The 12,785-nt window shown below is 58.3% G+C and overlaps 1 protein-coding gene across 12 annotated transcripts in view; it reads left to right on the top strand.

Annotated features, from left to right (window-relative positions):
* The window catches only part of EBF3 (EBF transcription factor 3), a 114,296-nt gene that overhangs the window by 77,549 nt on the left and 23,962 nt on the right, over positions 1-12,785 (top strand). For 5 of the 12 annotated variants that reach the window (XM_040991733.1, XM_040991730.1, XM_040991735.1 and 2 more), the window contains 3 exons: positions 2,247-2,364; positions 7,313-7,443; positions 8,162-8,288. In XM_040991733.1, the coding sequence (XP_040847667.1) occupies positions 2,247-2,364; positions 7,313-7,443; positions 8,162-8,288 (376 nt within the window). Of the gene's footprint in view, positions 1-2,246; positions 2,392-2,973; positions 2,977-7,312; positions 7,444-8,161; positions 8,289-12,785 lie in introns of all 12 variants that reach the window. The other 7 variants (XM_040991725.1, XM_040991732.1, XM_040991734.1 and 4 more) reach the window with 3 other exon arrangements.

Below are 12,785 nucleotides of genomic sequence, written 5' to 3' on the forward strand. Positions count from 1 at the left end.
CAGGGCTGGCTGGGGTCTGGGTCACACGGCAGCTCCAGGGAATGTGGGCACAGGGCTGGCAGGTGTCTGGGCCACACGGCAGCTCCAGGGAACATGGGCACATGGCTGGCTGGGGACTGGCTCTGCAGCTGGGCAGGAGAGTTTCCTGGTGGCTGCTGGGCTGGCATCTATTTTTCACGCACAGGGCTTCCGTGGCATGGGGGCTGTTGATCCTGGAGATCACATGGGCTGAGCGGGCACAGACTCTTCGTCTGGCTGGAGGCCGATTTTGCAGCATCAGTCACCAGTGACTCTGGTTGACCACGGTGTCCAGGGGGCCCAGCAGGATGTCTCTGGGCTCTGGAGCTCATCACCCAGCCCCTGGAAGGAGGGGGGACTCACAGTCCCTGTACCTGGCTGGAGGTGCCCAGCAGGCTGGCCCAGGTAGGGGACATAGGACGCATTGCCTCTGCTCTTCTCCCCTGGCGCCTGACCCATATCCAGCTGGCAGAGCCACTGCAGTGTCTGTCTTTGCTTTTATTTTTACCTTGTCTTGTTTCTTCAACATCTGCTGGACTAGGAGCTCAGAAGGGGTTAGCCTGTGGTGATGCATCCACACACGGCAGAGCCTGAAGTGGCCCCTGGGAGGGCACCTGCATCTGTGGCCAGAGGCCACTGGGCCCACGAGTGGCCCTACAGAACCTCTCTCCCCAGCTCCCTAGGGCAGTGCCAGAAAAGGGGGCGCTCTGACCCCCGAGGTTGGCAGTGGGGCAGGTGGATGCTCTTCCGAGGTTGAGACCTGGCATGTACCTGGCAGTGCCCTTGGGGGAGAGATGAAGAAGCTGTCCACGTGGGGCACGTGGTAGGCATGGCCACTGCTCCTCCTCTTTCAAGGAGCTCGTTTATTTTTGATGCAAAAACTTGGGCGTTCGTACCCGGGAGGCGTCTTGGAAAAGTTTGTGGATAAAGTGCCTTCACCTTTTTCTTTGTAGCCTTATGCATCGTTTCTTTTTGCTTGGCATGAACTTTCTGAAGTGCCCTTGTGTACACAGGTGGTGTTCGCTCCTGGTTGAAACCCTTAAGCTTGTGATGGACTTGGGTATTTATCATGAGTTGCTTCTATTACATTTTTTTTATTAGTCAGTATGTCCTACTTATGAATACACTTCCTCCTGGGGCAGTTAGAGGCTTAGCCAGCACACCTGTGCACAGCAAGGAACGCCCTCCCCGCTCGGGCCCTCTGAGTCACACCCTGTGCTGGTGTGTCTGTCATCCGCCGTGGCCTTGGGTTTTCGGCAGCTCAACTATGTGGCCTCCTGCTGGCTGGGAGTCCCTCTGCGTGCCCCCTCGTGCTGGACGAGGCTCACATTCAGGTGGCCCCAGCGTCTCTGTGTGGCATCCAGATGCTAGCTGGGCTCAGATCTGCTCTGTGGCACCTGTGGAAACAGCACCCTGCCCTCCCAACGACCCCACTTGTGCCAAGAAGTCTCTGTGGCTGGGCTGTGGTGTCTGCCACCAGCTTCCCTGCGCAGGTGTCTGGGTCCCTAGGGCGGTCTTTGGGTGATGGATCCTTGCTGCTCCGCTGCCCTGGGGCAGCTGCGATGTTCCGGTGCCTGATGCCGTGCTCCGGGCCTGGACCCCCACCTGGAAGCCTTTCTCTGCCCCTGGGATGGAGTTTGCCTTGGCAGACAGGGCTCTCGCCCAGCTCTGGCTGGCTGGAAACCTGTCCTCTCTTTGTATCCAATTCAGACTTGTCTGATACGGGAGTGGTTGGGGCCACACGTTAAATGTTGTGGTGGCACTGATTCAGGGGTCATTTGCTGATCAGATGTAGGTTCAAGACCTGTCCCGGCTTACCAAGGCCTTTTGGGCGACTCTGCGAGAGAGCCCGATCTGGAGTGAACTCATTTAAATTAAACTGCCTGATCAATATGGGACCAGATCAATGGAAACAGAGAGTGGATGGAGGGGTGTTCTGACGCTAATGGCCAGAGTCTCTGCCTGGATTGAATTTCCTTGTTAGCGTAATAGGAGATTAAACTGTAATTAGCACACCGGGTTTGAAGACCGGCTATCTGGACTGAAAACACAGCACAACAGCCCACGCGTGCCTGCGGGCGTGCATCCTGCACGTCCGTTTGGAGAGGCCCCGGTGGCCAGCGGCGTGTCCCCTAGTGCTGAATCGCTGGGCAGGACCTTACGTTTGCCTGGGGGGCGGCTCTGCTCCCTTCAGCCACTCTGTTTTCAAATCCACTTCATCTCCGCAGGTGGTTGTTTCGACAACGGTCAACGTGGATGGCCACGTGCTGGCCGTGTCCGACAACATGTTTGTGCACAACAATTCCAAGCACGGGAGGCGGGCCCGCCGTCTGGACCCGTCAGAAGGTACGGCCCCCTCTTATCTGGACAATGGTAGGCACATGTTGTATGTCTTTTCCTTTGCATCATCCTATGTCACTTTGCGTGGCCTTGCTCCCACCTGGCCCCTGCCCTTGGTCACATGGGCCCGAGGCAGGGTGGGGATGGGGCAGCGCGCCTCCCAGTTGGCCAGCCCAGGCCCTGTATTCCCTCACTTGTCCCCTTACTGGTTTGTTTCTAAACCTTATTTATTTATCTTTTACCACCCATGCTTCTCATGATCTCGGTTTATTTGGTTTTCTTTTGACTCGTCTGAAGTTCCCATACAGGGGCTCCCTCCCAAACACTGCACGTTTCCGTGGTGGGTGGAGGTGGTTCTGTCCTGACCCTCAACCCACAGCAGGGGACTGTCCCTGCGTGGGGCGCGAGTGAGAGCGTGGGGGGTCAAGGCGCGCGGATGAGAAGACAGACAGTGCACAGGGGGCCTCCAGGGCTTGGCTTCTGCCTTTGCTGGTGAGAAGGGAGGTGCTGCCGGAGGGGCGTCGGGCGGGGTGTCCGGCGCTCAGGCAGCCCGGCCCCTCGGTGGCGTCCCGCTTCCTGCTCTGCCCAGGCCCAGGCTCAGCACAGCCCCCTGAGCAGGTCCGTTTCCTCTCTCAGACATGTCGTCATGAGCTTCTGGCGAGTGCTGGGGCTGGGTCAGGGCAGCCGTGGGAGTGAGCCCTGAGCACCTGGTCCCCCGCTGAGCAGTCACTCACACACACACACACACACACACACACACACACACACACACACGAACGTGCGTGGAGTGCAGGCAGGGCCATCAGAGTGACATACGACCCGGATGGAGACGATGGATGAGTCTGCTGTGGTTCGCAAAAATAAGCTAATTTGTTTTTCTACATTAATGATGAAGGTCTCAGAGAACAAAAATATAATAATTAAAGGTCGCTTTGAGCCCCGAGTCATTAGCCTCGGTGACGTATTGTTTATCTCCTTCCCATGCGCTGAAGGAAGGTGTGTGTTTGCCTAGCAACCGTCACTAATGAGGCTCACAATTAAGCAGGTTGAATCCGGGTCCTCAGTCCCTCGTCTCCCCAGAGAGCTGCCGCCCAGGAGGCGAAGGGTTCGCGGAGGCCTCCCCAGCCCTCTGCTGCTGGGTTGGAGTCTGGGGCCAGCGTCCGCCTCCTCTAATGAGCTGTTATGATCTGAGCGAAGTACAAGTATTTATTCTTGTAAGTAGCATGAAAAAGCATTTGACTATAAGCAGAAAATGTGGCATTTAGAAAAATAAAGGCCCTCAGTGAGTAGCTTGGAGATAGGTTCCAGCTCGTCAAGGGCTGCATGCAGGTGGGATCTTGAGTTCTCGGCATTTTGGCCCTGTTTGAACTGAGTATCTGTCCTGAGTTAAGAAGCTCTTGGTCCCGCGCTGCGCAGTGGCTGGTCGCTGGGAGTGCAGAGGGTGGCCGGGCTGCCAGCTCTGTGTCTCTGAGCCCCAGCCAGCAGGGACAGCTCTGTTTCTCACCATGCATTCCTCGGTCTGGGGGCCCCGGAGGGCTCTCCGGTGTACTTCCGTCACTTCCTGGGAATGCTGGCACTTAGGAAGTTCGTTCCGGGGCCGTGCCCTCCCAGAGCCCACTTAGCGCCTCGTGCCCACTCAGGGCTCGTCCCGGGGGTGGGGCGCTGGCGTGGCACCCGTTGCACATTCTTGAAGGAAGCTGTGTCCCCGTAAAGCACAGTGCCAAGCCTCCCCAGCCTCGCCAGGCTCACACCTCATTATCCAATCATCTAATATTCACCAGCAGTGTGTACACACTCGCTGATGGTTTCCAAGTAAACTAACTCCCCCTGCTGCTGCCGTGGCCGCTTGCCACGGCGTCCTTGGAGCTCAGAGAAAGCGAGGCGGATTATTTACTGTGTGGACCACGAGCGAGGGGAAGATAGCCACCCCACCTTCCAGCACGACACGGGAGAACGCGGGCTTTCATTTTTTTCCTTGTCGCTTGTCCCTCCATCAACGACGCCAACCCTGTTTAAACCTCGGAGCGCCCTGCCCAGCACCCGGCCTGCAGCACAGAGGCGATTTGCATGCCAAGTGCCGTAATGCGGTTAGGGTTATGCAATAAGGACAACTGAATGCAGGCCGTGGGGCTTTAGCGAGTTACAGGGAACAGATGGCCCTGGGAGAGGTAAAGGTATAATCCTGTCAGCTGGAGTATCAGCCAGCCATCTGGACATCCCGAGCACAATTACAAGACGTTTTAGCAGCAGAACAAAGAAGTCTTGATGAGGCAAGATGAGGCCTGTCGGAGAGCTCGGTGGTTGTGAATGCAGAGAGAGGTGACAAATGCTGGGATACTACCCGGACAGCCTGCTGATGAACGGGAAGTCATCGGCTCAGAATGCTGGAGTGGTGGGGGAGCCCGAGGAAGGGAAGGAAACGGCCAGGGTTTGGGTCCAGGATGACTGGGTCCCAACTCGGCTGTGTTTTTGCCCTGGAAATGCACAGTCTCTGCCACCGGGCTCCGGGCCTGTCTGCAGGACGAGCCGATCGGGGTGCCCACCCACAGCTGGCGTGGAGGGCCTTTGCGATGCCAGGGGCTCCTGCCCTAGCCAGCTGAGATGGGATCCTCACGGTTTAAGGCTGTGGTATGCACCAGAGCCTTGCTCGGACCGTGGTGGCCCCGGGCTGCACGTGGCTGGGCTCAGGCCCGAGGCTCGCAGACCATGGCCTGCCTTGCTGGCCAGGGAGCGCCAGGGCTCCTGTGCCCTGCACTGCTGTGCCTGCTCTGCCATCTTCAGCTGCTGCCCCAGCCCTGTCATCTGCTGGCGTGTATTGTGCACTGTATATCATTAGCTCTCAAATGCTGTCTGTGTAATTCATTTTGCTATGGTTCCCACTGAACACATGTTCCCTCTCTATGTGTGCATTGAAATGTATGCAAATACAGGCAGAAGGAAGACAGCTACCGGCCGAGCGAGGCCCAGGCAGGCCCGTGCTGTCTCGCGGCGAGGAGGCCCGCGCCGCGCATAGCCGAGGTGCCGCGCTCTCCGCCGGGCCACAGCTGCCAGATAGCAGTCTCGGGAGTGCACGGCGATGCTGGGCCTTTTTTTTTTTTTTTCTTTTTCTCACCTCCAAAGTAAATTTGTTTACTGTAATTTTTTTGGTGAATTATTTGCCGTAATTGGCTGTGCTGATGAAGGTCGCCCCCTCGGAGGAGCCTTGCCAGTCTTTAGAGAGCTGCTCCTTTTCAAATGCTCTCCATGCAATTAAGAAAAGCAAATGTCATTCGGAAGCCTCAGAAATGAAAATTTGTATGAACTTATTAGCATGAAGTCAACAGCGCTAGTTAAGGGCAGGCTCCCAGTGTGTGCTCTGCGCCTCTGCGGCGGGGGGAGATGTGTGCGGAATGAGCAAATATAACCCCCGTGAGTCCAGCATTAAAGCAAACAAAGGGAGGTGGCGTGTCGGCCGTGCGCTCCACAACAATGGCTAACGGTGATTAACTCGGTGGGGGCTGCACAGGCTGCCCCTGACCCGTCGTGGAAGCCACGGCATGCAGGCTTCCGGAAAACTCCCACTTATGGAGACGTGCAACCAGATCTGACCCCAAGTCTAAAAAAATGATTTATCTGCAGCCCAGCCCCACCGGGCTCTGATAGGACGAGCGACCTAATAAGGCCCCAGATGTCCTTTGGAGGGTTCTGGCCTGCAGCCTCCTAGCCAGGGCTGACGCCAGGAGCTGGGGCGCAGGCCGGGAGGAGGGGGGCGAGGAAGGGGCTAGGTGCGGCCCCTTCTTGCTTGCCAGGGCAGATCCATGCCCAGGCTCTCGTCCTTCATGGAGGAGGAACCTGGCCCAGGAGAGGGTGCCCCTCGGAGACTGGGGACCCATTCTTCCCTCTTGGCTGCCCCAGGAACTGCACCCAGACATCCGGCCTCTTCCCTCAGTGGAGGCCTGGCTGAGGCTAGACCTGCTTCTTTTGGGGTGTCCTGGTGTCCTGCCGTTGGCAAGAAGGCCTGGCTGGTTCTGGCGCTCCACACAGAAGTAATGTTCCCTGCTGCCCACAAGGTGCAGCCCACGCAGGGGCCCCTGGAGGTGGTTCTGGGCCTCAACTGGGTGCATGGCCCCGGAGGTGAGCTTGCAAGCACCTGGTTGTAGGAGTGACCCTTTTTACGGCAGTCTGTACACTCAGGGCCACCGGGCTGGGCACAGAGGGCCACCAGCACCGTGTTGTGGGGAGGCCTGGCCTCCAGCAGGCCTGCTGCCTGCAACCTGGGCTCCCTGCTCAGGGCTGCTGGGAACACTCTGCAGACCCCCCATGCCCATCCCCTGGGCTGTGGCCTGGCCACTGCTTGCCCCTGCACCCTCGTGCTGTATGGCCAGCTGCAGCAGCCCTGTTGTAATAATTCATGCAAATGTGAGGGCTCGCGAGACGAAGGGAGGCCAAGCCTGCGCTCGGGGGCCGTTGGCAAACAGCGCTAGGTGTGAAATGTCACCTTTGACGAAATATTAATACAGTGATTTTGATTTTTTTTTTCCTGATGAAAAGTGAAAAGTAGTGATTGGGGAGTGACAGAGGAAAATGAAGTTTTGAACCAAAAGGCAAAGTTCGCGGATGAAAAAACCCAGCCCAATTAGCTGCTTATGAGGAATCGAAATGCAAGACGTTTGCTCCTCCATCTCCTTCAACAACCCTCTGATTGCCTCTGCTTAGATGTGTATAGCAAAGCAGATGAATCGGCGTGCCACGTGCATGCGATGCTTAATCATTTGTAATAGTCATATTTGCCCTGACACATAATTTGCTATATCAAGCCATTTTTTTTCTTGCTCACTAGTATTCCATGCCTCGGCCTTTGCTTCATAAAACATTTACTAGTTTGCGTTAAGCACATCACGCGCTGATCTGCGGAGGGAAGGCCGCCTTGCGGCCCAGCGTGCTCAGGTCTACGTTTTCTTGTCTTCTGTTCCAGCCACGCCGTGCATCAAGGCCATCAGCCCCAGCGAAGGCTGGACCACTGGCGGCGCCACGGTCATCATCATCGGAGACAACTTCTTCGATGGCCTCCAGGTGGTGTTTGGAACCATGCTGGTGTGGAGCGAGGTAAGCCCGCAGCCTGAGCTTCCATCCTGCCTGGCCTTGGCCTGCTGTCGATAGGCTCCTGGCACGGGGCCTTGTCCCTTCTGCAAAAGATTTATTTGGAAGTTTGAGTTACACGGGCAGACCAAGAGACAGAGAGGAGGGGAGGTATTTTGCATCCGCTGGTTCACTCCCCAAATGGCCTCTGTAGCTGGGCCTGAAGCTTCTTCTGGGTCCCCCATGTTGGGGCTGGTTTCCCAGGCACTTGGGCCATTCTTTGCAGCTTTCTCAGATGCATGAGCCGAGAACTGGATCAGAAAGTAGGGCAGCCGGGTCTGGAACCCACGCCCCTATGAATGCCACAGGTGGTGGCTTTACCCCCTAAGCCATGGTGCCAGCTCCCGGGATCCCTTTCTGATGGGACCTGTGGGACCGGGTGGCCTGGGAACCTGCCATGGGAGGCCCTCCAGGCTCTGCAACAGTTAGCGCCGGGATTCCCCAGGAAGTTCACCGAGGCATATGGTGGCAATTTTCCTGTGAATGGTGCCCTCTGGCCTTTCCTGCCAGCGAAACCCCAGGATCGTTTGCAGATATTTTCTTAAAGAGCACGGCAGGTCCCGAGTCCGCGGGTGGCAGCAAGGAGCGAGCATTCCGGGATGTTGGTCCAATTTGTGCTCATTTGGGTAACGGTGTCCAAGCGGCAGGCGCCGCTGAGCGCTGTCTGCCCTGTGTGGTTTTACAGCTGATCACGCCTCACGCCATCCGAGTACAGACCCCACCGCGGCACATTCCCGGAGTCGTGGAAGTCACCCTTTCCTACAAGTCCAAGCAGTTCTGCAAAGGTGCTCCTGGGCGCTTCGTTTACACCGGTGAGTCCACGCCTCTGGCTGCTGGCCAGGCTGGGGGCTGGGGCGTCCCTCCCAGCGGGAGGCTCTAGTGAGGGTGCGGGGCTCAGCTGCATGCCCTCCACGTCTGTGGGCTGCACAGGTGCCGTCCTGGGGGCTGTGTGACCTTGGCTGTACCCCACCTCCATCCCTGCCACGAGTTACTGGTCCACTTAGAAGACAAAATGGAGCTGGACGGTCTGTCACACAGAGTCCTCGGCGTCCACTGGGGTGGCTGCTGGCGTGCTCACAGGACAGTCTGTCACACAGAGTCCTCGGCGTCCTCTGGGGTGGCTGCTGGCGTGCCCACAGGACAGTCTCACACAGAGTCCTCGGTGTCCACTGGGGTGGCTGCTGGTGTGCCCACAGGACAGTCTGTCACACAGAGTCCTCGGTGTCCACTGGGGTGGCTGCTGGTGTGCCTAGCTCTGAGCGGTCCTGATGCCTGTTCTCACCGCATTGGGCATTGGCCCGGGAGTGAGTTAGCCAGATTCGGGTGCTCTGCCCTGGGGGGCCTAAGTGCTGCATGGGGGTCTGTGTTCTTGCAGGATGCAGGGCCAGCTTGTACCTGCAGAATGGCTGGACTCTACAGCCCCAGGAACTTTCCATCACATAGGTGTTGCAAAGCACCGTGTCCATTGGCAGGCCTGGGCAGCACTGTGTCAGGGACTGCCACTGAGGCATGCTGTAAGCACACGACAGCTGGAGACACGTCTGGGTTCTGCGTTTTTCAAGCCAGCAGTGTGCCACGGGGATGAGGGCAGGCTGAGTACCTGTGGCCTGGGGTGCTCCTGCATCAAGTGGACCTGAGGGCCATGGCACCAGCCAGACAGTGGATGGCAGCTTTGCCTTCTCTTGTCACCACCCACTTGACAACAGGTGGTCCAGGTAGGGGAGGTAGCACCTGGCCCAGGCTGGACCAGCCCCGGAAGGGCCAGGAGCCCAGGACTGCCGAAGGACCCCAAGGGAGGCATGAGTGGTGGGAAGACCCTGAGCAGGCTCAAGCTGATGGGAGGGTGTCCTGTCCTGCAGCCGGGTGCTCGTAGCCTCCCTGTGAGATGGAGCAGTCGAGGGGAGGTCAGCCCCCTGGCATATTGAGCCACAGGGTCTCCAAAAGGTGGATGTCCTTAAACCCCATGTACTGTGGTCCTGGGTGAACCCAGAAGACATTGTCACCTTGCAGAGTGCAGGGGTACGAGAGCGTATCCTGTCCAATGATTGCTGAAACTGCACAGGCTGTGTGCTAGGGAGCCCCCAGCTGCAGGGCCTGTGTGTTCTGAACCCTGGCCGCCTAGGTGAGGCTCGGCAGGGCTGTTGGGGAGCCCCCGGCTGCGGGGCCTGTGTGTTCTGAACCCTGGCCGCCTAGGTGAGGCTCGGCAGGGCTGTTGGGGAGCCCCCGGCTGCGGGGCCTGTGTGTTCTGAACCCTGGCCGCCTAGGTAAGGCTCGGCAGGGCTGTTGGGGAGCCCCTGGCTGCGGGGCCTGTGTGTTCTGAACCCTGGCCGCCTAGGTGAGGCTCGGCAGGGCTGTTGGGCAGCTACGTCATAGGCACTTAGTTTTATGATGCTTAAAAGAGAGAGGTTGAGAGAGACAAGATGTGCGCCTCTGTCCACTGGTCTGCTCCCCAAGTGGCCACACTGCCAAGGTTGGGCCAGGCTGAAGCCAGGAGCCTGGCTTGCTGGCTCTCCCACATGGGTGGCAGGGGCCCATGCATTGGGGCCATCTTCTGCTGCCTCTCCCACTGACAGGGAGCTGGATCACAGTGTAGTGGCCTCTGCCTGCCGTAGCTTCCCTGTGGGACACCGGCCTCTAACCTGGGACCCTCATGTGGTGTCTGGTGTTTCCTTTGTGTGCTGGGCTTACCAGGCTGTATGTAACCCTGTTGTAAGTCACGGTGCCGCTGTGGCTACCAGCTGCCTGGGGACAGAGGGAAGCCGGGCCCTGGTGGGGCCCCTCTGGCAGTGCAGCTGTTTTCCTGTAGAAGTCGTCAGCCCGCAGGTACGTGCACGCTCAGCATGCCGCCTCATGCCCCCTGCTGCCGTGGAGCCGTGCCCTTTAGTCTGCACAGCAGGTGCCACCAGACAGGCTCTGCGCGCTGCAGGTGGCTATAAACCTGGTGTCTGGTGCCTAACCATCTCCTCAGCTGGGCCTCATGAGGCAGGCCACATGTGGCAGGTCCTCTGTGGACAGTTACGGGGACCGAACATGGCGGTGGTGGCGCCTGTGGGACACCCATCCACGTCTTGAGCCACGTATTGTGGCAGGCGCTCATCTGAGCCGGGTGACCTGTGTGGGTTCGGGTCTCGCTGCGTGAGGCACGTGGCAGGACAGCGTTGGTCTGCTTGAGGTTCCGTGCAGAGTGTCCACCTGTCATGGCTGAGTTTCCAGGAGGTGCTTTCCACGGGCCACTGCTCTGTGCTGGTGGGCCTGTGCTGGAGCGTGGAGACCCCCTGCTTTTATTTGGCTCTGTTTTTGAGATGAAGAGCAAAGGGCTTGAAAGAGCCAGTTCCTTTCTTGGCCTGCTTTGCTGTCTGCAGCTGGGGATGCCCAGGTGGTAGAGACAGCGTGGGGCTCAGTGCGTGAGTGTAGGCCAGTGTGAAGGGAGAGCTGGGAGGAGCCGCCCCACCCGGAGGCCAGGGCGTCCCTGGCTGCCTCAGCTGCGAGGGTGGAGGGGGGTAGGCAGGGGGCTCTCTGGGCAGCCCCTGGGGTGAACCTTCGGACGTGAGAGGCTGACTGGCTCTTGAGTTGTGGTGTGTCGCCTGGTTGGGACGGCCACGTGGGCCTGTGCAGGAAGCCGCCCTCTGCTCTGCAGGGGCTGTGGTGTCCACAGGCCGGGCTGCTCTTCTCCAGAAACGGGCATTTTCAATGTGGCTATTCAAGCAGCCCAGCCCTTCCTGGCGCGAGGCTAATTTATGACCCCCACCCCCGTCATTCACAGGAATATACATTTCAAACGCGCTGTGTGCGCCCAGGGAGCCAAGGAACAGTGGGGTCAGAGCCTGTCTGACCTGGAAGCTTCTGTCTGATTTGCAGCGCCCCGAAATTGACGGGGACAACGAGCTAATCACCGGGAATTGCACTCCCGCTGAAAACTGAGCCGGACCCGCTGGGCGCCCCGGCCCGGGCGCCGTCCCCAAGCGTCTGGTTCCCATCAGTGTCCCCGGCCCCAGAGGCTGCCGGGACACCCTCACATTTAACCTTCCCGGCGAGAGGCCGGCGTGGGGCGGCCAGGCCTGGGCTGAGGAAGGAGGGGCCGCCCACCCAGGCCTGGCTTTCTGTGCGCAAGGCCTGCAAGGTCTGTTTACAGTGATCTGAGAGACACCAGGCATGGCAGGACCAGACCTGACTAGTCAACCCCGAGTGGGCACTCGGCGCTCCGCCGCACGGCCTGTCCGCCCACCGGGCCCGGGCCCACCCGTCCGGGTCCTGTCCACTGCCCTCCTGGTTTCCAGGACACGATTACCTTGGGCGGCTGTGGCAGGTCAGTTGATGAGCACGGTGAATTAAACGAATGAGTCACATAGGACATGTCCAGCAGCCTCCATGCTGGTTCTTTGTATCCCACGGTGCCTCCCCCGTTGGAAGGTCGGAGATGAGGGAACGTTTTGAAGTGGCGGAATTAGCAGTCACTGTGTATGTAATTGCCAGTTAATGGCGAATTGCCTTCTCGACTGTAAAAGGCAATATAAGCTGGTGGGCACCTCAAATTAAATTAATGAGATATTTGCTGCATTTAAAAGTGAATCGTGCAAATTAATAACCGAGTGTAAGCTTGTTTTAATATTTGTCTGAGAGTGTAGCGTTTGCTTGTTTAATAGTAATTAAAAGAGTGTAGCAACACCCTACCTGAGGAAGTCAGAGCCGAGGCGATGGGGCGGTTCTGCCTTCTTCAATCAGATTGTGAAGAGTAATAAAAGGAATTATTTTTAATTAGAATACAAGCATTATGGTGTTGTTTGATTAAGACAGATTGGAATTTGCACGCTCCTAATTGAAGTTATCGCCAAAGCCACTTTCACAGACGCCTTTTCCCACGTGTGAGCGTGAGGGCACGGGCCTTTGTGCTTTCCTGGAGTGCCTGGTGGCAGAACAACGCCCCGTGAGCAGAGCCAGGGTGACCCTTCAGTGCCCTGCCACCCCCGCGGCTCGGTGGGCCCAGCCTCACTTTAAAGAAGTGACCACAGCTTGCTAGGAAGCACCACGGCCCCCATGGCGGTTGGAACGTGTCACTGTGGCCCAAGATGTTGGCAGTATAGATGTGCCCAGAGTGGACCCAGGAAGCACTCTTGGCCAATGACCTGGCTGGCCCAGGCTGCAGCTCGTGCCTTGGGCGGGAGTGGCCGCACAGAGGCGTGCGCTCAGCTCCTGGCCTGCGACACTCAGCCAGTGAGTGCAGAGGGCATTTCCGCTCTAGAAAGAGCATGCCCTTAGACTGAGCACAGGCCTGGGGCGTGGGCGATGTTACTGAACGCTGTCCACACAGG

This window comes from Ochotona curzoniae, unplaced genomic scaffold, assembly GCF_017591425.1.
Source record: "Ochotona curzoniae isolate NIBS_2020 unplaced genomic scaffold, NIBS_Ocur_1.0 contig_66, whole genome shotgun sequence".
In the NCBI taxonomy this organism is placed as follows: Eukaryota; Metazoa; Chordata; class Mammalia; order Lagomorpha; family Ochotonidae; genus Ochotona; species Ochotona curzoniae.